General features: G+C 41.8%; 2 protein-coding genes across 10 annotated transcripts in view; both read right to left on the bottom strand.

Annotated features, from left to right (window-relative positions):
- Positions 1–9642, bottom strand: part of HCLS1 (hematopoietic cell-specific Lyn substrate 1) — a 31508-nt gene extending 21866 nt beyond the window's left edge. The window contains exons 1-3 of the mRNA XM_007181853.2: positions 8257–9642; positions 5751–5834; positions 5107–5180 (exon numbers count right to left, since the gene is read on the bottom strand). Coding sequence (XP_007181915.1) covers positions 5107–5180; positions 5751–5834 — 158 coding nt within the window. The 5' untranslated portion in view covers positions 8257–9642. The remainder of the gene's footprint in view (positions 1–5106; positions 5181–5750; positions 5835–8256) is intronic.
- Positions 9643–12116: 2474 nt separating this feature from the next.
- GOLGB1 (golgin B1) overlaps positions 12117–27907 on the bottom strand; it is an 86832-nt gene continuing 71041 nt past the window's right edge. For 6 of the 9 annotated variants that reach the window (XM_007181843.2, XM_057545070.1, XM_007181845.2 and 3 more), the window contains 7 exons: positions 22725–22890; positions 22386–22523; positions 17070–17225; positions 15860–15957; positions 15267–15401; positions 13793–13898; positions 12117–13533 (listed from right to left, as the gene is read on the bottom strand). In XM_007181843.2, coding sequence (XP_007181905.2) covers positions 13399–13533; positions 13793–13898; positions 15267–15401; positions 15860–15957; positions 17070–17225; positions 22386–22523; positions 22725–22890 — 934 coding nt within the window. In that variant the 3' untranslated portion in view covers positions 12117–13398. The remainder of the gene's footprint in view (positions 13534–13792; positions 13899–15266; positions 15402–15859; positions 15958–17069; positions 17226–22385; positions 22524–22724; positions 22891–27907) is intronic. The other 3 variants (XM_007181844.2, XM_057545071.1, XM_007181848.2) reach the window with 1 other exon arrangement.

The raw sequence follows: 27907 nt of genomic DNA, 5'->3' as shown, positions 1-27907 counted from the left end.
AAAGTTAATTTTAGAAAACTGGCTTTGAGCCAGATGAAATTAAGCTAACAGCTGGAAGAACCCTCTGTTCCTGTGCCTGCTCTAAACCCTTTGGCAGCAGTGAAGGCAGAGATCCTGTGTTGCTAGTTCGACAGCCTCAACACTTTAGAACTGTCAGTGTCAGAAAAGTTATTGGTTCCAAGAACAGGTAAATGACCAATATTTCCCAACCAAAGTGTTCAGATGAAGAATGAAGAAAATGGGACTAAACGTTACTTTCAAATGGGAAAAATTAGCAAAGTTTTAATAAATCCAATTACTGTTACATGGATCATAACTGTATTATAGTTGAAACAAGTTTTTAAAAGGGATTAGAAAATGAGATTCAGGAATATTCACCTAATAGATAACAATGAGGTTAGTCAGAGAATCATGACAATAGATGATATAATTTGAATGAAAATGTTGGGGCCAACGAAGACCAACTTCTTACCAAATTCTTCAGAATATAGCTGAAGCCACTATAAATGTGTTAGTTATATTATTCCTTTATTAAATAAATATTAAACTTTTTTGAGTGTGAGGCACCATTAGGCTCTGACAATACAAAGATAATTAATGTATGAAAATAGTGATCAGGTGGAAATATAGAAAGGAAAAAAAAATTGTAATTCAATGTCCTAATTGGCATACCTAAGAAACTTTTAACACATTAACTCTCAGATGCCTATTTTAAGGCTTAAAATACCTTGGAATTGATGAAGCAATACAGTTTATAGAAACCAAGTGACACCCAGGACCTCAAAGATGAGCTAAGAGAAGGAACAGATTTTTTTGTTTTTATTACAAAAGTAAAAGCACAAAAGTGAGTGACAGACTGTAAGATTTTATTCACAGACAGTATGATCATAGTTGTAGAAAATCCTAAGGAATCTACATAAATGTGCTACTAGAACGATTAGGTATATTTAGCAAGGTCCCAGGAGACAAGATCACTATTAAAAGCAATTTTATTTCTACATACTAGTCACAGACATTTGGAAATTTAAAGTTAAAAATAAATACCACTTACCATCACATGAAATAACACAAAATATTTTAGCATAACTTATTAATAAAATATGTGCAAAAATAAAATAAAATAAAATAAAATATGTGCAAGATGTGACCACTGAAAAACATTTCTGAAAAAATTAAAGAAGACCTAAATAAATGGAGACATATCCCATGTTCATGGATTGGAAAACTCAAGATTATTAAGATGTGAGTTCTCTCTAAAATGATCTATAGAGTCCGTGCAATCCCATTCAAAACACCAACAGGCATTTTTGCAGGAATTGACTAGCTAATTCTAAAATGTATGTGGAAATGTAAAGTCCTAGGATAGTAAAAAGTGTTTTTTTTTTTTTCCAAAGGAGAGCAAAGGAGAAGGACTACCTGATTTCATGACTGCAATAAAAAATGCAGTACAATAAAGCTACAACAACCAGTGCAGTACGGTGTGGGTCAGAGCAGACATATAAATCAATAAAATAGTCTAGAAATAGACCCTCATGTATATGGTCAAAGATGCCAGGTAAGTCAGTGGGGAAAGATTAGTCTTTTAACGATGTTGGAATAATGAGATATCCTTATGGAAATAAAATGAACCTCAATCTTTGCCTCACACTGTACGCAAAAGCAAATTTGAAATAGATCATAGACTTAAATGTAAAAGCTAAAACTATAAATCTTTTAGAACAAAACATAGGAAAAATCTTCACAGTTTGAGGTAGGCAAAAGTTTCTTAGACACATAAAGCACTAACCATAAAAAATTTTGATAAATTAGACTTCATCAGAATTAATATCTTCTGATCTTCAATAGAAGCCATTAATAAAATGAAAAGGCAAGTTACAGTCTGGAAGGAAATATTTGTAAAACACATATGTCACAAAAGACTTTTATCCAGAATATATAAAGAACTCTTAAAACTCAATAAGAATACAAAGACCCCACTTTAAAAGTGGGGAAGAGATTTGAATAGACACTTCAAAATGAAGATAAATAAAGATGTATGAATGGCACAAGAAAAGATGCTCAATAAAATTAGTCAGCAGAAAAATACAAATTGAAATCCCCACACACTTACAAAAATAGTTAAAATTAAAAATATTAACAATAACAAGTATAGACAAAGATGTGGAGCAACTGAAACCCATACATTATTTGTAGGAGTGAAAAAATGTTTCTTTTAGAAAACAGTTTACTGGTCTCTTGAAAAGTTAAAACACACTTTTTATATGATTCAGGAATTCTACTACTTTTAGGTATTTCCCAAGAGAAGTAAAAATATATGTTAACAAAAAGATTTGGATCAAAATGTTCATGACAGCTTTATTTGTAATAGTCCCAAATTGTCAACAACCCAAATGTCCATCAACAGGCTAATAAACCAAACTCTGGTTTATCTGTACAATGCAAAATTACTTGACATTAAAAAGGAACAAAAGACTGATATACACAAGACCATGAATAGATCTCAAAAATATTATGCTTAGTGAAAGGAGACAGACACAAAAGAATACCTTCTATATTATTCCACGTACATGAAATTCTAGGATAGGCAAAACTAATCTGTAGTGACAAGAAGCAGATCAGTGTTTACATCCAGCCAGGGTTGGGGGTGGGGGTATATTGACTGTAAAGAGGCACATGGGCAAGTGAGCAAAAGTGGGGAGAAGAAGATGGAGAAAATGCAAGAGCCCTTGAAAACCTGGCAGCTCCTGGAAACACTAGGCTGCTTGGAGCCGCCTGGCCCAGGACTTCTCTACACAATAGATGAAGGATGGATAGGATCATTTGAACTATTCACCAAATTACCAAACCATTCCCCAAACTAAATATATTTTAGGCAGACTTAAAAAAGAAAGATCATGGTGTGGGGGATGGTAGTGAGATTAATGAGAACCACAATCACTTCCTTTTCCTGCTTTGAGTCATCTGAGCTCTGCAGCTACTGTTCTCCCGTTCAACGTCCCCTCCTTTCCAAGGACTTTAGTGATTCCCATCTGACCTTAAAGGTTGTCCTAGCCCACACTAGCCAGAAAGAATCCCAGAGTATTGGAGGCTTACTACTGGAAGGTCCTCTAGAGGTCTTTTTGATCCCAGTGGTAAGACTGGGAATCAGAGAGGGAAGTGACCTGTCCAGGATCACCTGGTTAGTTACTAGCAGAGACTGAGCTTTTATACCTCAGTAGCCTGGGTAAACGGGAGGGCAGTGGGTTTTTGTGTAAATGTCTCCACCATTTGTTCTATCAGATATAGATTCAGTTAGGCTAATAAGGAAACACCCAGGGTCACCACATTTTACAACTCCAGGGGTCACCAGTCAGAGTAATATATACACTGGACTGTGTAACACAACAGTTCAGGTAAACGCCACTTAGGAAGAAGGAAGATCTCCATCTGTTTACATGTTTATTTTTAGGTTTTTAGGAAGAAAATCTGATTCAACTAATCTATATTAACAGGAAAGAGAAATAGCATTATTGAGCTGCTAAGTGGTGCTAAGTACTGCAGTAGATTTTGCTATATGCTAGTTCACTGAATTCTAACCATACACCTGCCAGGTAGCTATTATTATCCCCATTTGATAAATAAATAAGCTGAGTTTCATAGAGGCTGTATGTCTAACTCACACTGCTATTAATGGTAGAGCTGTGAATTGAATCTGAATCTATCTGATATCCAAACTCCAGCTCTTTCCGTAAGATCATGGCAGGGATTTAGGAGTCTTCTTTAAAATGTCCTACTCCTACTCTGCATAAGACAGGCACTGGGAGGGGAAAGGTACAGGAGAGTTTGTATGCTTATCTTAACAGTTCTCAGGATACTAGGACTGAGCGGCCTTTTCTCAGAAAAGGAAAGACGTCTTAATTTGGGTGGCATTGATGAGCCTACAGAGGAGCATCAGAGAAGCTTCCTGCATGACCCAATTCCATGTTTTTCCTTTCCAACTGCTTCCAGAATTGCCTACTTTCTTTAAATATGATATTCACTACAGTTACTTGAAATAAGTCATTTATGTCTGATTAAACAACACTGCGGAGTACTGAATATTATCAAATTGGATAAACATGTGCCAGGTTTTCATAGTATGTTGCTTGTGCCATGTGATAATCCACTGACACTTTTTAAAATCTAGAAGAAAATGAGGTAAAAACACTGCTGTTTGTGGGGGAGGGGAGTTAAAATGGAGCTTAAAAAGATTAATTTTGCCAATTTATTTACTTTTTAATTTTGCTCCTGTTATACTGTTTATTGCGTCTATTGGACATTCTGACACTATCCAAAGCAAACAGCCCTGGTTAGATGATCCCAAATAATCCATGGATTATTAAAGAAGAGAGAATCTCTCAATCCTAATACACAATATATCCCACAGAAACCCCTGGATTTGTCTGTGAGTAACTTCCTTCTCTGTTATGGTATCAGAGTTTATTGTTTGTTTTGCTTTTTTTTTTTCTGGTAAAATACTGGGTTATAATCTTTAAGATCCCTATACATCAACAGGTTTTCCAAGTGTCATATTTCTTCATATTACCATTTATGGCTTCCTACTTCTATTAAGTAGCCAAACACAAATTTTTATTTTAAAAGTCAATTAGACCAGGTATGGGACCTGATATTGTCCTCGTTTTACAGCATTTATTCTGAGTTCTTTACCTTGACATTTTACTGAATCCTCCTTGGCCCATCAGAAGTCACCCTACAATCCAGACACACATTTATATTTATATGAATAGATAGATAGTAAATGATACAAGCTCAGCACTTCCCTCTCTGAATTCCTCATGCCTTACTGATGGAAGAGAAACAGTTAAAATAATAGACACAGTTGGGGAAATATCAGAGTGGTTAGAAATAAAAGACAGATAATAGGGTTGGGGGGATAAGAGGAGAGACATGAAACAAATACACAATGACACCCAAAGGGACACATGAGGACAGACTGAAGGAAAAGCAAAGACACACAGACGGGAATTTCCCTCTTTCCTTCCCCCCCTCACCTTCTCCTGAGTCTCCAAGTTTTCCTTGGGCTCTTCCCATACCTCTTTCCCTCCTCCCAGTCCTTTTGGTACCTACTTGATGTGCTCTGTGCGTCCAGAGCCCTCGATGGTCTTGGCTCCCCACCGTTGTTCCTTCTCAGAGATGTCATTCTACAAAAGACAACACTCAGCCATAAGTGATGGCAAGAAATGTGCCAGGCTGAGAGAGGCCACACAGCTGACACATATGCCCCCCACGTCCCCTGCGTCAGCTGCTTCCAGCACTCACGGACTTTACTCAGACTCCTCTCTGTGCTTATCCCACCCAGGCCCCCATGTTAAAATTAAGCTGGTGAGCTCTGAAACCTCCCTTTCTACTCTGCATCCCTCAAACTTTCTTCTTTAGGTCTCCTACAACTTCCAAATTCCCCCAAATTATACATGTCCAGCTCAAATCCTGGCTCACAGGCCAAAGGACACCCAGTTAACCTGTTCCCTCAGCATAGCCTGCCATAGCCTGTCAATCACAATGTCAAAATCCTCTGCACCTGTCTCCTTCCATCCTCAGCACAGGCTATTATGCAGGCCCCACTCATGTCAGCAAACTGTCCTGCCAGGCAGTCCCACCATGAGGGCTATCCCAGTCCCAGACTTTTTCTAAGCCCCCTCAAGGGTTACAGAGTGGCCCACATGCCTGCCCACTGCCCTTCATTGTCCAAGAAAAGCTATTTCCATACTCACCACAAAGTCAGGGTCTGTGTCCCAATCATCACCCTGGGTCTCCACGGAAACAGATACATCATGACCTACTACAGACTTCCACATCTGAGGGTGACAGAAAATGGGAATGATTAGGTGAAAAAATCAAGAAGAGGGAAAACAAGAATGCTGAAGTCAATGATATAGCAGCCAAAGTTTCATGCTATTTTTTTCTTAGAAGAAAATAGAATCTGAGGCAAAGCAGATGAAAGTTTTAGGAAAGCACTTTTTCTCAGTTAGAGGAAGGGGGATGTGGATTTATTTAAGACAAACTAATGTGGCCTGGGCTCATTAGTCTGGACAGAAGTCATCATGAGTGTAGGTAATACTAAATAACCTGGGTGTCAAAAGTGCTGAGATCCTTCACTTGTGTCAAGAGGCCAGCCAGCTAGTGGCTTGAAGAGGTAATCAATGAGGGATGTTAGAACACCCCTGAAATTACAGCATCATTTCACTCAGGTATCTACATATAACTTCTTTCACAGTTCTTGAGATATATATTTGTCCAGCTCTTGATAATGTGAACATCTACACTCCTCTCTACAACCTGCTAAACGCCATTGAGAATTTTTCCAGCCTCCACTCTGAGACTGGCCACTGCACAGCTGTGTGTCAGTAGGGGCACTCAGCTGAATTTCCTCAACTGAACAAGGCGTGGGGAAGCATTATTTGCTGAGAATAATTCATTTATTGTTCAATTTTTAAAAACAGTTTAGTTATACTTTGAAAGTAGATAACTGGTTCAAAAAAGAGCATGCAATAAGTCCCTTGTTTTGAACATTAAGAATTATTTGACTTTTATTAACTAAATAAATGTTAAAGAAATATTTAGAGAACACCGCTTTGAGGGAGTGCCAAGTTGTTATTCCACTAGGGCATCCCCAGTGTTTCTGCTGCCCTGCCAGCCCTGCATGAGGAGCTGCACAGGTGCTCTGTGTCTGTGGGATCCTGGATCTTGGTGTGGAGAGGAAACAACAGACAATGCTCATCTCTTCTGGTGCTGAGACTTCTTGACCCCGGTACCACTTGCTGGCTGGCAACTCCCTGCCCACGCTTCCCTGCTCAGACTCCTTCCCCACACTCTTTACTGTCTTTTAAACGAGCCCTTCTTACAACCACTCCTAAGACCCTCCAGTCTCTCCAGAGAGGTGCTCAGACTCTCCAATTCTCCTTTCCACTTGAAAACTCCACCCTTCTCCAGCTCTTTGAAAAACCCCTTGGAAACCAGTCCAAGGGAAATCTGGGGGGTAGATTGGTTAACAAGATGCAAAGAGGACACTGGGGAAGTACAGACCGAGTCAGCTGGACTGTGGGATGAGTCACTGCCAAGAGCAGCTCTGCCTTCCCCTGTGGGGCAACAGTAATGCAAGGGGGGCATGTAGATAAGACCTATGGTCCTGGCTCCTGGGCTGCTCCACAACAAAAGGAGTTCACACAGAAAACTGGAAAAGAGAAGTTTCTGAAATATTCGTGAGCAATAAGGAAGCATTGAGGACCGATGGTCCTGTCCTCTTTCTTGCTGTTCCTCCCAGGTCTCAGCTTGACTCTCCCATAAGCCTGCCATCCTCATGTATGTTTGAAACAGAGGGAAGGGTTTCTGACACAGAGACAATTTAGTATGCTTGAGCTACTGGCCGGAAATAGGGAAGCCAAGAGGTACTATCTAGAGGTGGGAGACCAGAGAATAAGTCGGTGAGGCCTGGTGGCCAGCATATCAGGCACAATCGAGGGCCTCTTCTTGAGGCTGCCTGAGTAAAGTACACGGACAGAGAGTCAGATTACCCAGCTCTGTGGGAATATGGGTTAGGGAGTCAAAGTAGAGAGGGTATGTACTTATTTGCCAGGTACCAGGTTAGGCAATTTACAAATATTAACTTAAATAACTTGGTAAATCACTGAACATCTCTGATACTGTTTTTCCCAATGGAAAATAAATGGAGAGGTTAACCTCGCTAATTCATCAAGTCCCCTCCATTTCTAACATTCTGGGATCCTGTGACCCTACAATCAGAGAAACTAGCCCTAATCGAACCGCCATACCTTCATCTGGCACTTGGTTCTCAGCACTGGTGTACACTAGCTACTACTACTTCCTGATCTGTTGCAATGTCTCCTGTGGGTTTTGTCTCTCTGCTAGACCATAAGCTCTCCAGGGACAGAGACTGTCTCATCTCCAGTGGTCCTCCTCCCAGCTCAGTGCCTAGGACCATCGGGCCTTAGAGAGGATTGTAGATTGTCGGCAGAAACCAGGGGTCCTGGATGGCTGCTGGATCGCGTTCCCTGGGCTCCAGCGTCTCCCTGCTGTTTCCATCCCCAGATGCTTGTTATCCACAACCCCTCACACCCAGGCCGGCCTTCTGGCCATGAAAGGTTAGCAGCTTACTAGCAGGGACTTCACTTCTCAGCGAGGACGAAAAGCCAGGCAGAGTCCTCTCACTTCAACTCCTGTCCTGTGCTCCCCAACTTTCCCACTGCCCAGAGTACCCACCTTCAACCGCGCAAGCGTTTGCTCTAAGCTCTCAGCTCCTCAAGTAGACACTCGGCTCCTCTCTAGCTGCTGCCACTTCAGAGCAAGAAACTCTGAGCTGCTGCTTCAGTTCCGTATTCAGGTTTTCTGTCATTTCCTGCTACCCTGTCTTCACAGCTACTTCCTGAAGTTTGAGTCAGTTCCTTCTGCTGAGGCATTGAAATAAATAAGGATTAAATGCTCTGTGCTTACTCTTTTGCAAGGCTTTGAGGGTTCCAGAGGTCATAAAAAAGTGCTGCTCTTACTCTCAGAGTCTATAATCTGGTCAGGGGAGCAAAACATTCAACTAGAAAACACATAGAAGAATGCTGTACAACAGCATTTGTGTCCTAAAGAGGTGGACAATTGTATCTGTTTATATTGAAGAAATTTATAGAATTTGGTATGGGTTGAAGGAATTAAGAAAGGTTTAATGGAAAAAATGATTTTTATGTGATTTTGAAAGATAACATTTAAAAAGAAAGTCACTTCCACATTACGCACAGTACTAAAAACTGGGGTTTGCATACAGTAGATGTTCCAGTAAACATTGATCAATCAAATGATGGAAGGGCATAACTCATAGAGGAAAGGCAAGACATGGAGGGAGGAAAGTTCAGAGATTGTTTAGGGGGCAGTGAGGAGTATGAGCTAATTCAGAAAGATTTGGTCCCAGGTAGTAGGAAGAAGTCTGAAAAAACTAGGTGGTACCAGATGATGGAAGGTCTTTGTGGTATTCTGTATTACTGTTCTGTAAGATTTGCTGCCCCTCCCTTCTCTCTTGAAGTCAGACTTGCTCAGGTGACTTTGTTTTGACCAGTGAAATGTAAGAAGTGAAACATCAAGTGAGACTTGAAGTGAGACTTCAAGACCAGCGCAAGCTTTGCTATGCTCCTTTGTCCACTGCTTACCAAGTGTGAATGAAAAAAATGTTGCCTGTCATTATCAGTAAATAAAGGATGCTGCAGCTATCAAGCCACGGGTGATGCCAGAGGGGACTCAGGATGGGAAAGAACAGGACACTGGCCCTAGATAGCTAAGGTGCATATCAATGAGCCCAGACTCTTACCTCGTCCCATACACAGAAAATTCATCATCTTGAGATATCTGTTTTTCTTTCATTAACAGTAATCTTTTGAAGTTCCGACTATCTGGTCTTTGCAAAAACTCCTATATATCCTGGCTCCTCCCTTATCTCTTCAGAGCAGTCCCTCAGAGCATCTGAGAGGCTGCATCCTGGGTTTAAGTCCTCAGTTTTGTCTGCCAAATAAAACATAATTCTCAACTTTTAGGTTGTGCATTTTTTTCGCAGTAGACACAAGGCAACCTGCAACTCTCCAGAGTGGCTCCTCTGGCAGCCTAGGTCCCTGAGTGAGAGGGTCCCCAACTAAGAATGACAATACAAGTAGAGCTCCATCCATTGTGTGAGGGACTTGGAGTCTTTGACTAAAAAATAATCCTAAAAAATAATTGCTGGGCTTCCCTGGTGGCGCAGTGGTTGAGAATCTGCCTGCTAATGCAGGGGACACGGGTTCGAGCCCTGGTCTGGGAAGATCCCACATGCCACGGAGCAGCTGGGCCCGTGAGCCACAGTTGCTGAGCCTGCGCGTCTGGAGCCTGTGCCCCGCAATGGGAGGGGCCGCGATAGAGAAAGGCCCGCGCACCGCGATGAAGAGCGGTCCCCGCACCGCGGTGAAGAGTGGCCCCCGCTTGCCGCAACTGGAGAAAGCCCTCGCACGAACCGAAGACCCAATACAGACAAAAATAATAAATAAATAAATAAATAAATAAATAAGAAAATCCTTTAAAAAAAAAAATAATAATTGCTGTTTTAGCTACTGAGAATTTGGGGGTGTTTGTTACTCTATCTGACCAAGCCTCTCCTAATCTTGATTGACATGGAGTTCTGACCTGATTTGCTCAGTTGTGCGCTCCCCAATGGATTCAAAGAGATAATGGATGAAATTTGTCCAAGATACAGAGGAGGGGATTTCTGCGTTAGGAACGTAAGACTTTAGTCACTTCCAAATCTAAGGATTCTATGCTTAGCATGGAGATCAACTGATTATTTCTCCTACTTCATAACCTATTTATTATGGCAGCACCAAAATTATTTTAAGGAAGAGTAAATTTGTAGAAGGAAAAAAAAATCTTTTAGAACATTTTGAGTCCTAATTTTGGGTCAAAAATAGAAATGATCAGATCAGATATTGTGATACACCATCCAGATACAGCTGTTTAGAGAAATCATAGAATTTAATCATAGATGACAAGAAAGCCCATCTTGGATAACACGATGTGGTACATATATACAATGGAATACTACTCAGCCATAAAAAAGAATGAAGTAATGCCACTTGCAGCAACATGGATGGACCTAGAGATTATCATACTAAGTGAAGTAAGTGAGAAAGAGAAAGCCAAATACCATATGATATCACTTATATGTGGAATCTAAAATATGACACAAATGAACTTATCTACGAAACAGAGACAGACTCACAGACATAAAGGACAGACTTGTGGCTGCCAAGGGGGTGGGGGGGAGAGGGATGGGAGTTTGGGATTAGTAGATGCAAACTATTATATAAAGAATGGATAAACAAAAAGTTCCTACTGTATAGCAGAGAACTATATTCAATATCCCATAATAAACCACAATGGAAAAGAATATGAAAAATATGTATAACTGAATCACTTAGCTGTACAGTAGAAACTAACACAACATTGTAACTCAACTACACTTCAATAAAATAAAATTAAAAAACAATCAAGTCGGGCTTCCCTGGTGGCGCAGTGGTTGAGAATCTGCCTGCTAATGCAGGGGACACGGGTTCGAGCCCTGGTCTGGGAAGATCCCACATGCCGCAGAGCAACTAGGCCCGTGAGTCACAATTGCTGAGCCTGCGCGTCTGGAGCCTGTGCTCCGCAACAAGAGAGGCCGTGACAGTGAGAGGCCTGCGCACCGCGATGAAGAGTGGCCCCCGCTTGCCACAGCTAGAGAAAGCCCTCGCACAGAAACGAAGACCCAACACAGCCATAAATAAATAAATAAATAAAATTAAAAAAAAAAAAACTCTTAAGGAGTTAAACACTAATATCAACATTAAAAAAAAAAAAAAAATCAGGTCCATCTCTCCTTAGCAACTGTCCCAAGTTGACTCTTTTCTTTTGGTTTTTTTTTTTTGGCTGCACCGTGTGGCATGCGGGATCTTAGTTCCCTGACCAGGGATCAAACCCGTGCCCCCTGCATTGGGAGCACAAGTCTCAACCACTGGACCGCCAGGGAAGTCCCCCAAGTTCACTCTTGATGAGAGGCAGTGAGACATAGCAAGCATGGGCCTTAAAGCCAGATAGACGTGGTTCAATTTACTTATTGTACCTTGAGAAAGTGAGCTAGCATTTCTCAAGCAGTGACTTGATATAAACACATCATAATGCCCATCCTGCTTTCCCCCTATGAGACTTCCCTTCCCCCACTCCTACCCAGAGGGATCCCTAGGGACAAAATGTTTTCAATATGCACCAGACAGTTCTCCCAGGCCCAGGCAAAAACCTGCATGAATCTCATGCCCTAAGGCCCAGCTTGTTTGGTTCAGTATTAGGATGGAATTTCCTTACTCCGCTTCACCACCCTGGGGTCTAGCAGCTAAGGCTAGAAGGACGCAAGCAGCCAGATGCTGGCCAGTGAGAATGAAGCCTGGATATGCAGAGCTTTCTACTCCTATGGTAAATTCCTGGCTACTCCATCCCTACTTCCTCTATGTACCTTCCTCTCCTCAGCATGCAAACACATATATGTAAGCACCTGTGTATACATGCATTTACACGCCACCACAGTATTTCATTCTGAAAATAATTTTATTATTTTACAGTTGTTCAGGAAAGTTCCTGGGTTGCTGTGACCATAATTTGGTCACCACAGAACAAAGGATTAGAGCGGATCAGTCCGTCCACCAGTTTTCTCTCCTCTCTGGGTGGTGAGAGCAGGCAGGGAACATGTGCAAAATGAGAAAATAACCAACGGGTAAGGGTTGGAGAAAGGAGAGGTGGGGAATAGGCACAAATGGAATTCAAAACCCGGCTGTCATTCTCAGGCTTGGATTTAAATATTTTGTCTTCTCTATAATCTCCTTCCATTTTACTCAGCTCTCTGTTACCGCAGAGGGCAGATGACGACGCAATGAGAAACCGGAATAACTGTCACCAACAGCAAAGCAGCTTCGTACTTCAAGCGGCTAGGAGTGGTTGTCACACCAGTCAGACCTCCCTGGCTGGCAGTCAGTGCCTCACCTAGGACTGGTTCCTAGTGTACTGTCTTAGGGCCCACATTCGAGGCTTATTCAGATAACACACGAATGACAAGAATTGAATCCCACTGTCCATAGCCAGTTCCTCTTGCCTTTCAGTGAAAGGAAAGGCACGGGCCACTGAATACCTTAGTACACATGTGATCAAGGGATAAGCAGTGGGATCCTCACCCTATAGTCCAGGACCATGACTCTCACTCCAATCATGTCTGAACAGCCAGGGGAAGAGACACCGTCCTCCCCTGTGATCCAACAGCTAAAAGCCCTGGGGAGTTCTTCTATTCTGGCTCCATTTTGCCAGAGACCTAATTAGATATCCTATGAGATAATGTTCCCCAGAACATTCCCCCTGCCATTGTTTATGGCAGGTTCACCTTCCCTCTGAAGCAGGAGAAAATATAAGGTACATGAGACAAAGAAAGTGTCAATCAAAATGATATCGGACTTCTGATTATTAGGTTTATTGGAACCATCCTCCTGGCTGAGAGACATTCCTCAGCATCTTTCATAGGACCATAAAAGATCAGGGCCCTGCAAAATCTGAACAAATATTGGGCTCAATAACCAACTGTGGGGCCTCCTCAGATTATACAGAAGTGTCAGGCCCTGGAGAGTAGAAGAAAGCAGACTCACTGGTCCCTGCAGCTCTAACCTGTGCTCATATCCACCTCTGTTTTTGCAGGCACTTTCTGTGGAGAGTTGGAGAGAGGACCTGTAAGTGGGAAGATTGTTCCATTGGAATTGATGGTTTTGATGCTAGAGGTGAGGGAATTCCAAGTTCTGAGGGGAGTGATCCAAAAGGTGAGAACTAGGTTTACAGATGGCCTGTGAAACATAGAACGAGTAGGACATGAACCAGCAGAAAGTAGATGGCTGCCAGCAGTGGCACCCGTGTCCGGGAATGACATAGAGAACGCAGGACCCGCTTCCAGCCAGCACCACTCCGGGTCTGAAAGGAAAATTTGAAAGTCAGAGAGTTTTGCCCTAAAGAGATCTGTCCCTTTCCCTTCTCCAACCACTGTAGAAAAGAGGTAACCTGAGAGAAAGCCCCTCGGGGCCAACAACTTGGCAGATTCCACTAGTTTCTTCCAACCTTCCATACCCTTCCAGTCTCAGGCCCACATTCCTTCTCCTTGACCCCTTGCCCTCAACACAGCCAGCCCTGTCTGAGAGCACAGTACCCTCTCTTTATCCTTCCCCCTTCTTACCCTTCGACAACTGTTGCTTGTGAGATCTATTAACAGTGCCTGCTCCTGGGAGCCACAGGAGCCAATGATAGGAGACCGGGCAGAGTCCCATTCACCATGCTCCAACCTGTGTTGAGAAGAAAAAGAGGCATTGGTCCACGGCATGAGAGGCTGATGGCCTTCTTGTCATGTGATGCAGGGTAAGGGACTTGCCGCAAGGGCTGCTCCCACGGCCCCACCCCCATGCAAGGAGTGTAAGGGCAGACAGATTTCTTTCAGCAGCAGTAGAGATGGTAATAATTACCAGGAATTGACTGCCCACTGTGGATCAGATGCTGGATCACGTGCTTTACATACATCTAATCCTCAGGTTTGAGGTTGGTGCTATTATCTTCAAAGTAAGGCTTAAAGAGGTAAAAGTACTTTTCCACAGTGGCACAGCCAGTGAGATGTAGAGCTAGAATTCAAAGCCCAGGTGTGTCTCTAAACCTCTGCTATACCACACCTGACTCAGAGAAGCTCATTAATTTTTTTTCCATTTATTAAAAGCTAATAGGCAAAAGCATCCAAGAAAGATTTTTGTGGGGTTCTTACAATTAAACTGAACTGGCAGCCTCTACTGCTTTCTGCTTCATTTTTTGCTGATTTGCTTATTTATTTAATACTGGAACTTCTCCATTTAATGAAGAAGCTGCCTTTATCCACTCAATGGTTTCTCACAAAAATGAGAAATGTATCAAGGGGCTGTGAGTAAACACAGCACACACTTGATCAAGCATTTGCCTAGAGTGATGCACTTTTTAATCGTGGTGGGGAGGATGGAACTCTACTCCTGATGTTTCCTCCATGTGAAGGGATGTCCATTAGCCTAAAACTCCTGGACTCTCTTGGCAGGGCCCACACTTTTCTCCAGGAGAGAAGGAACACTTTAATCTGATTTGTGAGCCTGGAAAGAGAAACTGAACACACCCAGCCTAGCTCCGTCCTGCCTGTTCTCCTCATGAGAGCCAGGCTGGCTGCACAGGACCCCTTCTGTGTCTGTTCTTCCATAAGATAAGCTTTTCAGGGGCAGCCTTGATGCGGACAGAATGGTCTGGTACCACGTAGGTCCGTCTGTCACCTTCTGTAGGCTAGGCTGAGGAAGGAGGAGATGTTTATAAGTATTGGTGAGCTGCTTTTAAATGGCAAGTCTGCTGAGTTCCACAAGCACTGCAGATTGCGTGTGAGGTGCTAACATGACAACGGCAGCACCAGGCCTGGGAGGCAGCGCTTGATTAGCTGCCTCAATTTCCATTCTGCATCAGGGCCAAAGAGGGAATTGCGGAGGGGCTGAGCTTGGATTAACGTGGCTTGTCTTGATCCGACCCTCACTACAGCACCCATCTCAGGATGAGAACTAGATCCTAATTAGTCCCAAGTCTGGCCACTGAAATGCACATGAGTATGATCAGAAAGGGTCAGAAGTGAACAGAGGCTGTGTCCCTCGGCCCTTTACCGCCTGATCTGCTCCTCGGCCATGGAGAGGGCAGCCTCAGCAGCCACTTTCTGGTCTCGTTCTTCCTCCAGCAGCTTCCTCAATTCATTCATCTCCTGCTTAGTGTTGCACAGCTGCTGCTGGGCTTCAGAAAAGCTTCAGGACAAAAGGAGAACAACAGCATCACTAGATGCAGGACATAGTTGCTGATACAAGGGATCCAAAGTCTTCATAAGGTTACAAAGCATGAAAATTTACAGAAGACTGTACAAACACAAAGAATATTTTAAAAGCATACCTGTCAAAGAGATGTAGGAAAATCTCTTAAAGCTGTAGGAAATGCTTTAAGAGATTTTAGGGACTGACTGAATAGCTTTCATTTGAACACCATAACGTTAGTAAGGTGTGTGTGTGGCAGGGGGGGTTGCTGTATGAACTATTCACACGCAACTTGTTATTAGAATTGTCACTTTTTAATCCTCACATTAATTCTGTGAGGCCAGTAAGATAAGAAGGCATAGTAAATCCGTACAACGGACTCCTGTTCTAACTCGATGACCACCCAAGTTCTGCAAACATAGCACACGCTCCGGGGTTGAGAACTCCTCCCCAACCTTAGCTGAGGCCCCCTCAGTTCTTCAGGATCGCCCTTCCTGTGAGCTCCATTCTTCTCCTGGGGAGCTCCTGGAGCAACATCTATATTCAGCGGTCCCTAGAAGAAGAAGAAGTTTAGTAACTCAGTGATGAAAGCAGTTTAGAAACTGTGCTTAGGCAAACTGAGAACTCACTTAGGCATTGGAGAGAAAGAGAAATGTGGAGAGGAATACCTCCGTTATCACTCTCTTCAAGTACAGATTTAGGAGTGAGAATCTTTTGTTCTAATAGATTTATCTCCTACATAAAACTCTTTATTAGATTTTCCTTCAGATTCTCATTCTTGAATCTCTCCTCTTAAAAGTTTAAAGGCTTATCACTGAAATCTGCTTTCTTCTAGTGGAGGTTCATGTACATTCCAGAAGCTACTCTGCTCCTTCCCTTATTCAACAACTCCTCCCCAACCCCTCCTCTTCCTTCCATGTCCTATTCACCTCCACCCGAACTCTCAGTCTCCTCCAACTTCAACAACCTCTCCTCTCCACTGCTGTCAACAGCTCTGCCTATTTTGTTTCTCAGGTCCAAATCTTCCTACAGCTTTCTTATTACTTAACGCAAAAAGCCTTCCAAAAGCCTCAGTCATCACTGTTTCCCACTCACTTTTTGATTTCTCTCCCACCACCTCTCTCATCTTTTTCCTTCTAATCCATTCACTCTTTTTAAAAATTAATTAATTAATTTATTTATTTATTTATTTTTGGCTGAGTTGGGTCTTTGTTGCTGCACGCGGGCTTTCTCCAGTTGTGGCGAGCAGGGGCTACTCTTCGTTGCGGTGCACGGGCTTCTCACTGTGGTGGCTTCCCTTGTTGCGAAGCACGGGGTCTAAGCGTGCAGGCTTCAGTGGTTGGGGCTTGTGGGCTCTAGAGCGCAGGCTCAGTAGTTGTGGTGCACGGGCTTAGGTGCTCTGCGGCATGTGGGATCTTCCCGGACCAGGGCTCGAACCCATGTCCTCTGCATTGGCAGGCACATTCTTAACCACTGCGCCACCAGGGAAGCCCCTAATCCGTTCACTCTTTAGTTTTTCCTGGACCTTATTCCTCCTCTCCTCTCCTCTCACTGTCTCCATCACACCTAATGAATCCTCAGCCTGAAGACATCCACCTCTTCGATGCTGCGCTTTACGCTTTATCATCTGCACTCAATTTCCCAACACTTTTCCCGGCCTCTCACCTTCTCACTCACCACTTGCAGCTCTTGAACCTGCTTCTCCAGAACCGCGCAGTGATTGAAAAGCTCGCTGTAGTGCTGCTGGTTCTCACGGAGACTCTGACTGGTGTCACAGAGCTGAATGGAAAGAGTATTTTTCTCTTCCAGCAGTTGAGAGAACTGAAATAGGAGAGAGGATGAGCACCAGCCCATAGGACTGTTTCACTAGTTTCACTACGAGCAGTGTGTAGGCAAGCTGTCCTGAGTCTTAAGGATCTAATTTTTTTATGCAAGACCTTTCTTTCAATAATAGCAAAAATAGCACTGTGTTCCTCCAACGTGAGAAAACTCAGAATTTTTCAACTGAGAAAGGAAAACAATTCTGGAAGAGTGGTTAAAAACTTTATTTATGGTGCCTAGTACATTAACTGAAAAACCAGGAGGCAGAAACCCAAAAGCAATCTCACAGGATAGGCTAACCGAGGCCTGTAAAAGGAGAAAGGCAATAGCTTCGGTCCAAGTTGAGATTACTAATAAATGACTATAATCCTCAGAGCTCAATATGGCTGGAGACAGAGCTATCACCTAAAAATTCATACAATAATATTCCTGGGCAGATTCTTCAATGCTGTAGAGAGTTACAAACTACCGAGAAAGTAAAAATGATAACAGGTGGTAAGAGGGAGAAACAGAATAAATCCTACTATGCCTATGTATGTAAGAAACTATATTGGGAGCATCAACTCTCTCAGGGGGAAGCATTTCAGTTGCTCAAGGCAGGGCTCTCCTCTACTGCAAGAGTAACAGGTAGTAATTCAGTCTTCCCTTGAATGTGTCCAGCAGCCCAAGCCATTTTTTACCATGTCAAAAACAGATATTTTTCTTTTTCATATTGAATAAAAAATTTACCCATTGTAGCTTCTACCCAATGACTTGAATTCGGTTCCCCTGGAACTATAATTCTAATTCCTCACTTGCAGGCTGTCAAATTTTAAGTTTTAGTTATGATTAACATCCAGATACATTAACAACCACAGAGATGTCTCTCTGAAGTACCTTTGTTGGATAATGTACATTATGTGAAAGGAAATTGGTGTACCTGGCTGCACATTCAATCTTTTCTCAAGTATTCTTTTTTGTAAGTATTCTGGGTTAATGTTTGTGTGAAAAAGTTGAATCAACATTTACAGGAGAAAGGATAAACAGTTTTTTAGAGATACTCTGACTGGGAAGGACATTTAATGCATATGGAAAATTAGAACAAGAAATCCATGTGGTATAACAAAAATATTTGCATAGCCAGAATGAAAAACACAACAAATAACCTTACCTCTAAAGAGCAATTTTCAGTTTACAAAGCACTTTCAAAAGTATTATCTTATTTGAGAGAGTTAGAGGAAGAACTACTATCTTCACTTACAAATGATGAAAAAGAGATGAGTGGTGACTTGTCCAATGTTATGTGGCTAAAAGATGGCAGGCCAGGACTCAAGTATGGTTCTTGAATCCAAGTCTAGAGCTCTATCTGCTTTTTGATGGTGTCCCATCTGAGAATTCAGCAAGGGAACGTAAGGAGGTTGTAGGTTTTTTCAGGGCTGGGAACGGTTAGTAAAGGAAAGAATATAAATGTTTAAGAAGCAATACTAATTGGAAAACAAAGGTAGCTGGGTACAATGACAACTACTGGGTTCTGAGACAGGGAGTAATATGGTCCTCTCCTAATATAGAAGAAAGTCAACTTTCCTGGCCACAGTAAGCAGCCCAAACCACACCAAGAAAAACCAAACAAATAAACGAAAAAAACCCCCCCAAAATCACTCAGTGTTGAAAAAATCCAACACATTTTTCTTGGAAGATCTAGAGGAGAAAGGGGAGAACAGTAAAACTCACTGGAAGCAAAAATTCCCATAACTGAAGAAGTCTAACTGCTTTTAAGCCACCCTCATACAAACCACCTTTTGTAATGTCTGCACTGTTCTGTCTAGGATAGACATAGATCGCTGTAGTTTAGGGGTTGGCAAACTATGAGCCAGGGCCTACTGCCTTTTTTTTTTTTTTTTTTTTTTGGCTGTGTTGGGTCTTCATTGCTGCGCATGGGCTTTCACTAGTTGTGGCGAGTAGGAGCTACTCTTCGTTGCACTGCACAGGCTTCTCATTGTGGTGGCTTCTCTTGTTGAGGAGCATGGGCTCTAGGTGCGCGGGCTTCCATAGTTGTGGAGCATGGGCTTAGTAGTTGCGGTGCGAGGGCTCTAGGGCATGCGGGCTTCAGTAGTCATGGCATGTGGGCTCATTAGTTGTGGCTCGCAGGCTCTAGAGCGCAGGCTCAGTAGTTGTGGCGCACGGGCTTAGTTGTGCTGCGGCATGTGGGATCTTCCCAGACCAGGGATCTAACCCGTGTCCCCTGCACTGGCAGGCGGATTCTTAACCACTGCACCACCAGGGAAGTCTCTGCCTTTTCTTTGTAAATGAGGTTTTATTGGAACATAACCACCCCATTTGTTTATGTGTTATCTGTGGTTGCTTCTGTGCTACAACTGCAGAGCTGAGTAGTTGTAACAGAAATGGTATGGCCTACAAACCCAAAATATTTACTGAGTCTTTAAGAAAAAGTTTGCTGACCTCTGCTCTAACTCATAAGCTACTGTATTTCATCATATCTATAATTGTAAAAACAGAATAGGAGGGAAAAATAGAGACTACATGATACCAATAATCATTCCCCTCATGTTTTTAAGTTTTAAGTTTCAGGTTTTAAGTTTGCATTCCATACAAATATCCAACCATGCTGGCAGAGATACATATAAAATCTGAGCATCCATGGCAAGAATTAGGGCAGTGGCTTGGAGAGGAGACATTCTATGCTGACAGCCCATCTACCACCATCCCATGCTAGGACCTAAGAAGCAGTCCTCCTAGCTAGCTGGGACCCATTTAGAGTGAGGCTTTAATATCACCAAACAATTAGCTCCATGAGGGGTCACTGTGTATCCTCAATACCTAATGTATGGCCAGGCTCATAGAAGGCAGATAATAGTTATTTGTTTTTGATGAATGATGAATAAGTAAATGACCAACCCTAGGGATGGAGATGCCTCCTTACAGCTGATTTCTAAAGGAAGAACTCTTTCTCACCCAGAATGACAGTGATCTAAAGCAGTGTTTCTCATAATTTAAGTGGTATGTGAAGTATATCTCAATAAATCTGTTAAAGAAAACATAACTTTGATAATGACCCAGAACACAGTATATAAATATAAGTAACTGAAACTAAAGTTTCTCAAAACAAATTATATTCTTTATTATATATTACATAATACATATTTTCAATCTCTTTTACTTGTTTTATAAAAAAAAACTATATGCACTATTTGTAATAGCTCTAAACTGGAAAACCCCAAAAGTTCTTTAACAGCAGAATAGAGAAATTGTTATATGCCTACAATGTAATAAATACTACACAGCATGAGAACAGAAGAATCACAGTATACATAACAACATGGATGAATCTCACAAAATAAATGAAGCAAACAAAAGAGAAGATATGATCCATTTATACGTAGTTCTAAGGTGGTGGTAGTGAATAGAAGACACAAGGGACTCCTGGGGTTCTGGTATGTTCTGATTTTTGATCTGGGTGCTGCTTATACAGGTGTCTTCACTTTCTGAAAATATACCATGATGTACTTGTGATTTGTGTGCTTTTCGGTGTTTTACTTCAGTAAAACATTTACATGAAAAATGTTTTAGTTGCTGTCCACTAAAATGACCTCATCATCTACTAATAGCCCTGAATTGCAGTTTAAAGTACTGTCCAGAAAAGACAAATGCCCAGAGTGATTCACAGTCTAATGTTCAGGAGGGCAAATATAACAAAGGTTGAGATGGGGTCTATTGAATAGTTTCTAGAAAGAGGAGGTGTTACAGAGCAATGAAGGGCAGAACTTTCTGGAAACAACTGACTAGGCTAGAAGAGGAACTGGGTAGGATCTGCTCTGGAGTCTCCCCACTGCCCCCCTAAAAACTCCCAGACAACCTCCCCAAAAAGGGTCTGCAATTTTACCAATTCATTTTGATCAACAAACCTACTTAAAAAAATGCAAATTTCTCTGCCAAAATTAATAGTGTTATCAGTCTCTGATACTTCAATGTCAATTAGTTGAATTTAACAACATTTAATAAGTACCTTCTACATAAACCAGGCACTGTGCTTTACCATGTACATTATCATATTTACCTCAGACTGACCTCCTCCTAACACCTCAGGCAAATTACTTAATACCTCTGGGCCTTAGTTTCCTCATCTGTGATACAGCCTACTGATCTTTACCATTTTTGGATCACAGATCCCTTGGTGAATGCCTGAGTTCTTGTGATGAGAAATTTACACACACACACACACACATACACCCTATTTTGCATATATTTTTTGGACATTTATAGCCCTCCTCAAAGCTAATTTTTGGATTCCAGAGTCTCAGTGATTACTTAAATCCCTTCCAGTGCTAACATACACTACCTAGCTGGTTTCCTCTGAAGAAGGCAGAACTAGAGGAGGTGCCACTAGAGAATACTTTGACTAGTCAGAGAGCAACAGGAGTATAATAATTCATAAGAGGGTGGTGGAGGGGAAGCAGATGAAGGAAGAAGAGAAGCCAGAGAATGGATGAGGGGAGAAGACAGAGATGTGAAGTCACCAAGAATAATCTTTTTTAATCTTGCCTTGACTTTTGCTCTAGGAACCATATGGCAAAGCAGCTCTTCCCTATAGAAAGAGGTCCCCTACTTCATCATGCTTCCCTAGAGTGTCTAGAGTGGCAAGGCTGGCGTTTGGGAAAAAGCAAGCTGGCTTCTTTAATTCCAGAACGTTAAATACACAATGAGGAAGCTTACAAATGGAGTGAAATGAAGAGCAGATCTCTCACCTCTGTCCCTGTTATCTAATCACACATGAAAATCCTCTTTCCTGAGACTCTTCCCTGTTACACACTATTGGGAAATACAGAGAAACTTGCTGGAGGATTTGTGGGGAGTTAACTCAATATTACTAACAAGTGATACAGATGGGGAGATGATGTTGGGGAGGAAGTCTCCCTAAAGAAGTTGGCTTTTTTAATCTTACTGAATGGGTTTCTCCAAATCACTCCCAAGGACTCTCCAAGGGTGAGGAAAAGGAAATGGCCCTGTGTGCAGTGCTTTGGGGTAAGCAACCCAGGCTCTGAGAAAGGTAAAACTTCTGTCCCCTAATATAGCTAGAGCCAGGCTTAACCAGATTCTACTTACCTTCTTGATTCTAGTCATGGAAACAAGAAATTGAACTCCAGCCTAGCAGGAAACACCTACCTTGCTGTTCAGTTGCTGAATTCTTAACTCCTTTTGGTGAATTTCCTTTAAGCTGTCATTGAGCTGAGTCCTAAGATGTTCTGTCTCATAAACTAGGTTTTGTGATCCATCTAGGGAAGCTGGTGTCTCTGGGGATGCCTGCCAGGATACAAGCACTGATGAAATTCTCTCTTAACATTGTTCATGCTTAAATCCTTCCTTCCAGAAACCCTGCCCACCTCATAGGAAGTCATCAGATGGTTTGCCTAATAGTGGCAGATGGGCACTTAGCTTGCGGGAAGCTGATGTTTCCTGGGTACTGGTTACCTCTGAGTAGCAATCAGCGCTGAAATCACTCACCTGTCTTTGATACTGCACTGTGTGGGTCTCAGTCGGGGGGGAAGAAGATCTCAATTCCCTCATAAGATTCTGCATATGGCTGAGCTGCTGATCTTTATCTGCAATAGCCATAAGGTACTGCTCCTTCATCCTCCTCTCATGAATTTCCCAGGAACTCTTCTCCATTCTAGAAAAAAACATGAAATAGTCACAGGCAAAAATATACTTGTGAGACAAAGATGAATAATTGCATATTTAAAACAGTATTATGGGCTGTAGAGGTGTAGTAAAGAAAATACATAACCAGAGAGAAATTTATGTTATAAACAGAAATGTGCAGCAAGAAGATGGAGCAGAACTTTAAAAAGAACTGCAACTGGCAGGATTGGGGAAGAAAAGCAGGCATTTGGTCTGAATCCTGAACAATGAGTCAGGCAGGTTTCCATAATGGGAAAAGCATTCCAGGTTCAGGGAGCAAACAGAAAAAAAGGCACAAGAATGAACATATATAGTGAGTTTTGGAATTGTTGTAGTAGTGTGTAGAGTGGATAGGGCAGGAAATGAGGGTGGAGAGGAAAGAAGTCAGACCCTGTGGGGCATTGAACACCATGCTAAGTAAAACTTACTCTAAGCAATGGGAAACCACTGTAATTCTTCAGAAAGGCGATGCCATGATGCAGTATACTATCAGGGTTATGAGAATGCAACTGTAGAGTCTGAAGGATCTGGGTTCAAATGCTGGCTCTATCATACACTAGGCATGAGACTCTGAGTAAAAGTAACTTAATCTCTCTGAGCATCATGGGTAAAATGGAAATAAATGATCTATTCCTTAGGATTATTGTGAGGATTAAATGAGATACTTTATGTCATGCACCAAACACAGAGCCTGGCATATCACAATCACTCAACAAATATAAACTGCTGATATTTATTTATCCCCTGAATTTGACCAAGAGGGAAGCTTCTATTTGACCCCAGCTAATTTTCTGTAGTTCTATCAAAAACTGCCTCTCTGCCATATTCTTTAGTTCTACTTCTTTCTACACTATGATTGAAGAAAACCACTAGGATTGTAATCAAATTTCTGCAGCATCTCTTTACTTTGAATAGTACCCATGTCTCTAATTTTTCCTAATAATATAAGGTTTTATTTGAATTGCATCTGACTTTTTTGTTTCTCTCTAGAAGTAAGGTAAAATGGTCCTTTCTTTTCTAAAGGACATACACCAATTATGAAATAATCCTGCTATGTCAAGAGGTGACTTGGATTACAGTCAGATTTTTTTTAAAAGGCAGAGCTAAAACTTAGAAACTAAAATAAATTTTTATTACAAGGCCACTATATGGAAAAGGCACAGAAATTTTCTAAAACACTTTCTCCGATATTTGTCTGTGAAAAATGAGAGAGAATAAGAAAGAAGGAGTGTAAGACTGAGAATGCACAAGAAAGATCACAATTCTTCCATAAAGCTTTAAGCCGCCATTTTGTTTAGAAAGATGGACAAGTAGTTATGGTGTGGAGAGACCCCCAGTGGAGAAGAGGCACTAAGGAACAAACCTGATTACTTAAGAGAACACAGCCATAAATAGGCTCTACCTCACTTACCCCTTAAGTAAGAGAGCACAGGAACCAGAGCAGAATAAGCAAATCAGTAGCTACAAGTGGAAGAGAAATGTTATTGTATAAGTCCAGGCTCTTCTCATAAGCCAAACCCAGTGCCATAGAAGCCTGAATGAGATGTTCCAGCTTTTTCATGTTTGAAAACCTCATTTCTCCCAAGTATTTCAAGAGCAAAAAACAGGGAGTCTTAAAGATATTCGGCTAAAGAAACTGGTCCTAGAGTCACATCCACTTGATATACAATTTTTCTTTTCTTCAAAACTGCTCAAATGTGGAAGGTAAAGAGAGAAAGGCTAAGAGAAAGGTGGAAAGGGAGAAAATGAGGGAAGAAAAAAATCAATAGACCAGAAATCATTTTTTTTTCTCCCTCTTTTTCTCTTCCCTTAAGGGTCAACTTTATAAGGAAAGTATCCTTTCAGAATGCCCTGTGAGGAAGTTTAGAGGAACAAGTGGCTGCAGAAAATAACCCTTTAGAGCCTTGCAGCCCTTCTTCCGTTTCCACTAGAAACTGGACACAATATTTTTTTTAGTTCCAATATTTTTTTAGTTCTGGAGATAATATGGGAGACGTCAAGGTGATGTTCCCATGTGCTCCCAATCACCTTTGGGGGGCCCTAAATTCAGTGGTCAACATTAATGTGCATCTGAGGGAAGATGATCTCTTGATGGTGAATTGAAATTCTAACAGAATAAGCTAGGGCAGCTATTCCCTGGTGGAAAAAAGGATGAGGTCGAAATGGAGCATCTTTCTTCTAGGATTCAATTCCAGAAAGAAGAAACAGAAGCAATTTGTATTCCCAGAGAGCAAAAATTCAGTTTTTTTACCTTCTCTGCAATCATCCTTTGATTTAAAAAATGTGTTCTTGTATTATCTGGGGAAGTTGCCAACTCCATGGAATAAGTTTAATATATTTTCACTTATAAGAAAGTCTGTAAAGATGTTGAATATGAAAATCTTTTGGATGTAATTTCACTCCATAAAATTTAAATGACCAAATTCTAAAAAGCATTTTGCTCTATAAACCTTGCTTAAGGTTTATTTTGAAATATCACGTTAGTAAAGTGCATGGCATCTAGGATCTGTGAAGGAACAAATCTCTTCTATCTACACATTAAGAGCTCTCTTAGGGATGTTACAATAATTATTTTACTATATTGATATCTGTCATCATGGTAGATAATGTAACCTGGATGGGACTCTAGATTCCACCTCATATTCTCTGTATTCACTTGCCTATGTTTGTCCTGTAGCAGCAGGTGAGACAAAGCAGGTGCTGCTTGATCAGCAGCACTCTCCAACACGGAGATTCCCCTTTTAGTATCAAACTCTGAAAGCTTTGGGTTTGATTTTACTAAGGTGGCATGTACCACCATCTTACACTAAACAGTAATAAAGTCCCAACAATGAGGCTGCAACAACAAGACCTGTTTTTATATACTGTTAAGCACTTATTCGTTACCTTTACTTTTCAGATCAAATCTGAAACAGTGAATTAAAAAACCATCCAAAATTTGAGTTCCTATCATAATTTTTTTCCCTCTAATAGAACATATAGCACTGTTAGTCATCTTTAAAGGAAAAGGGCTTGGATTTCTAGATCCAGACAAGATGGAGTAGATGCATTTTTCCTTATTCCGCCCACTAAGTATAGATAAAAAACCTTGGAAATCATATATAAAACCAAACATAAGATGACTGGAAAAGATGGAGAAGAAGGTAGAGAAGCTCAGGACTCTAGGACTTAAGGAATGACATGGTGGTGACTACACTGGTTTTTCTTTTTGAATTCTACACATCCCAAACTGGGTGAGGGAGGATCCAGCAACTTAGAACACGAATGAGTGCCAAGAAAAGTTTGCTGTCTTTTGCCAAAGGCCCAGGAAAGGGAGGACTAGCAAGACAGAAACATTAATGACAATAACCACCCAACTGCAGCAGAACACCATGGAAAGACTACAGTATCTCCCTACCACCATTAACAAACTCCTAGTGGACAGATTAGTGTCATTCTTGCCTGGAGGTAACTAGGTGCACCTCACCCTCCCTGCTGGGTGGTGTCAGAAGAGGCCAAGTGGGGACTTCCCTGGTGGGCCAGTGGTTAAGACTCTGCGCTCCCAATGCAGGGGGCCCGGGTTCGATCCCTGGTCAGGGAACTAGATCCGACATGCTGCAACTAAGAGCTCGCATGCTACAACTGAAAGATCCCGCATGCTGCAACTAAGGATCCTGCATGCCGCAACTAAAGATTCCACGCATGGCAATAAAGATCCCTCGTGCTGCAACTAAGAGCCGGTGCAGCCAAATAAATAAATAAATAAATATTTTTAAAAAAAAAAAGAAGAAGAAGAAGTGGCCAAGTGTGTACACTGGACTGTCCACCACTCTGGTAAAGAGGTGCCTCTCTCAGACCACCCTCACTCTCACCCTCGCTATGGTGTCAGTGGAGACAACATGTGGAGCCTGGACATCCACCTCCACCCATAACAGACTAACATGTTTCCCCCTGTTCCTGCAGAGGTAGTAACAGAAGAGGCCAGAACGGAAGTTTGGACTGTGGGCACTAACCAGTGGTAACAGGTGCCCCTCCTCAATCACCCTCCTGCAGTGTCAGTGGAGATTGAGTGGGGAGCCTGGACTTTCACCACTGCCCAGTGACAATGAAGTGCTGCCCTCCACACCCCTGAGTGGTATCAATGGAAGCCATGTGTGGAGCTTAGACTTCTACTCTCACCTAACAGTAATGAGGCACTGCTCCCTGCTAACTGCTAACTAAGTGGGGAGCCTGGACTTCCTCTGGCAGTATCAGGGCACTGCCTCCCACTAGGGGTATCAATGAAGGCTGAGTAGGGACCCCACTGGACTTCACCCTCCTCCAGCAGTAAAGTGGCAGTGTTCCCCTTCCCCTGCTGGCATTGTGTCAGTGGAAGCCTACCAAAGATTTAAGTAAGACTGAGTCTTAAAACTTATAGGACTCCGAAACGTCCAGGTTACAACTGAAAATCACTCATCATACTAAAAACCAGGGAAATCACAACTTGATTGAGAAAAGAAAATCAATAGATTACAACACCCGAGATGACACAGATGTTGGCCTATATATACGGAATTATAGAAGTATTTTAAAGTGGCCATCATAGAAATGCTTCAACAAGCAATTACTAACACACTGGAAATAAATGAAAACAGAGAAAGCCTCAGCAAGATATAAAGAAGACCTGAATGGAAATTTTAGAATGGAAAAATACAATAGCCAAAATAAAAAGCTAACTCAATGGACTCAATAGCAGATTGGAAGTGATGAAGGAAAAAGAAAAAAAATCAGTGAACTTGAAGACAGAATAAAAATTACTGAATCTGAATAAAGAGAAAATAATCAATAAATTGATTTCATCAAAATTAAAAAGACCTTCTCAATGGAAGGATGAAAAAAATAAAGTGCAGACTGGAAGAAAATATTTGCAAGCCACGTATATGACCAAAAAACCTGTATCTGGGGACTTCTCTGGTGGTCCAGCGATAACGAATCCGCCTTCCAATGCAGGAGTGCGGGTTCGATCCCTGGTCAGGGAACTAAGATCC

The sequence above is a fragment of the Balaenoptera acutorostrata genome, chromosome 4, assembly GCF_949987535.1.
Source record: "Balaenoptera acutorostrata chromosome 4, mBalAcu1.1, whole genome shotgun sequence".
In the NCBI taxonomy this organism is placed as follows: Eukaryota; Metazoa; Chordata; class Mammalia; order Artiodactyla; family Balaenopteridae; genus Balaenoptera; species Balaenoptera acutorostrata.
Note: the sequence above shows the minus strand (reverse complement) of the source record. Positions and strands in the feature narration are given on the sequence as shown.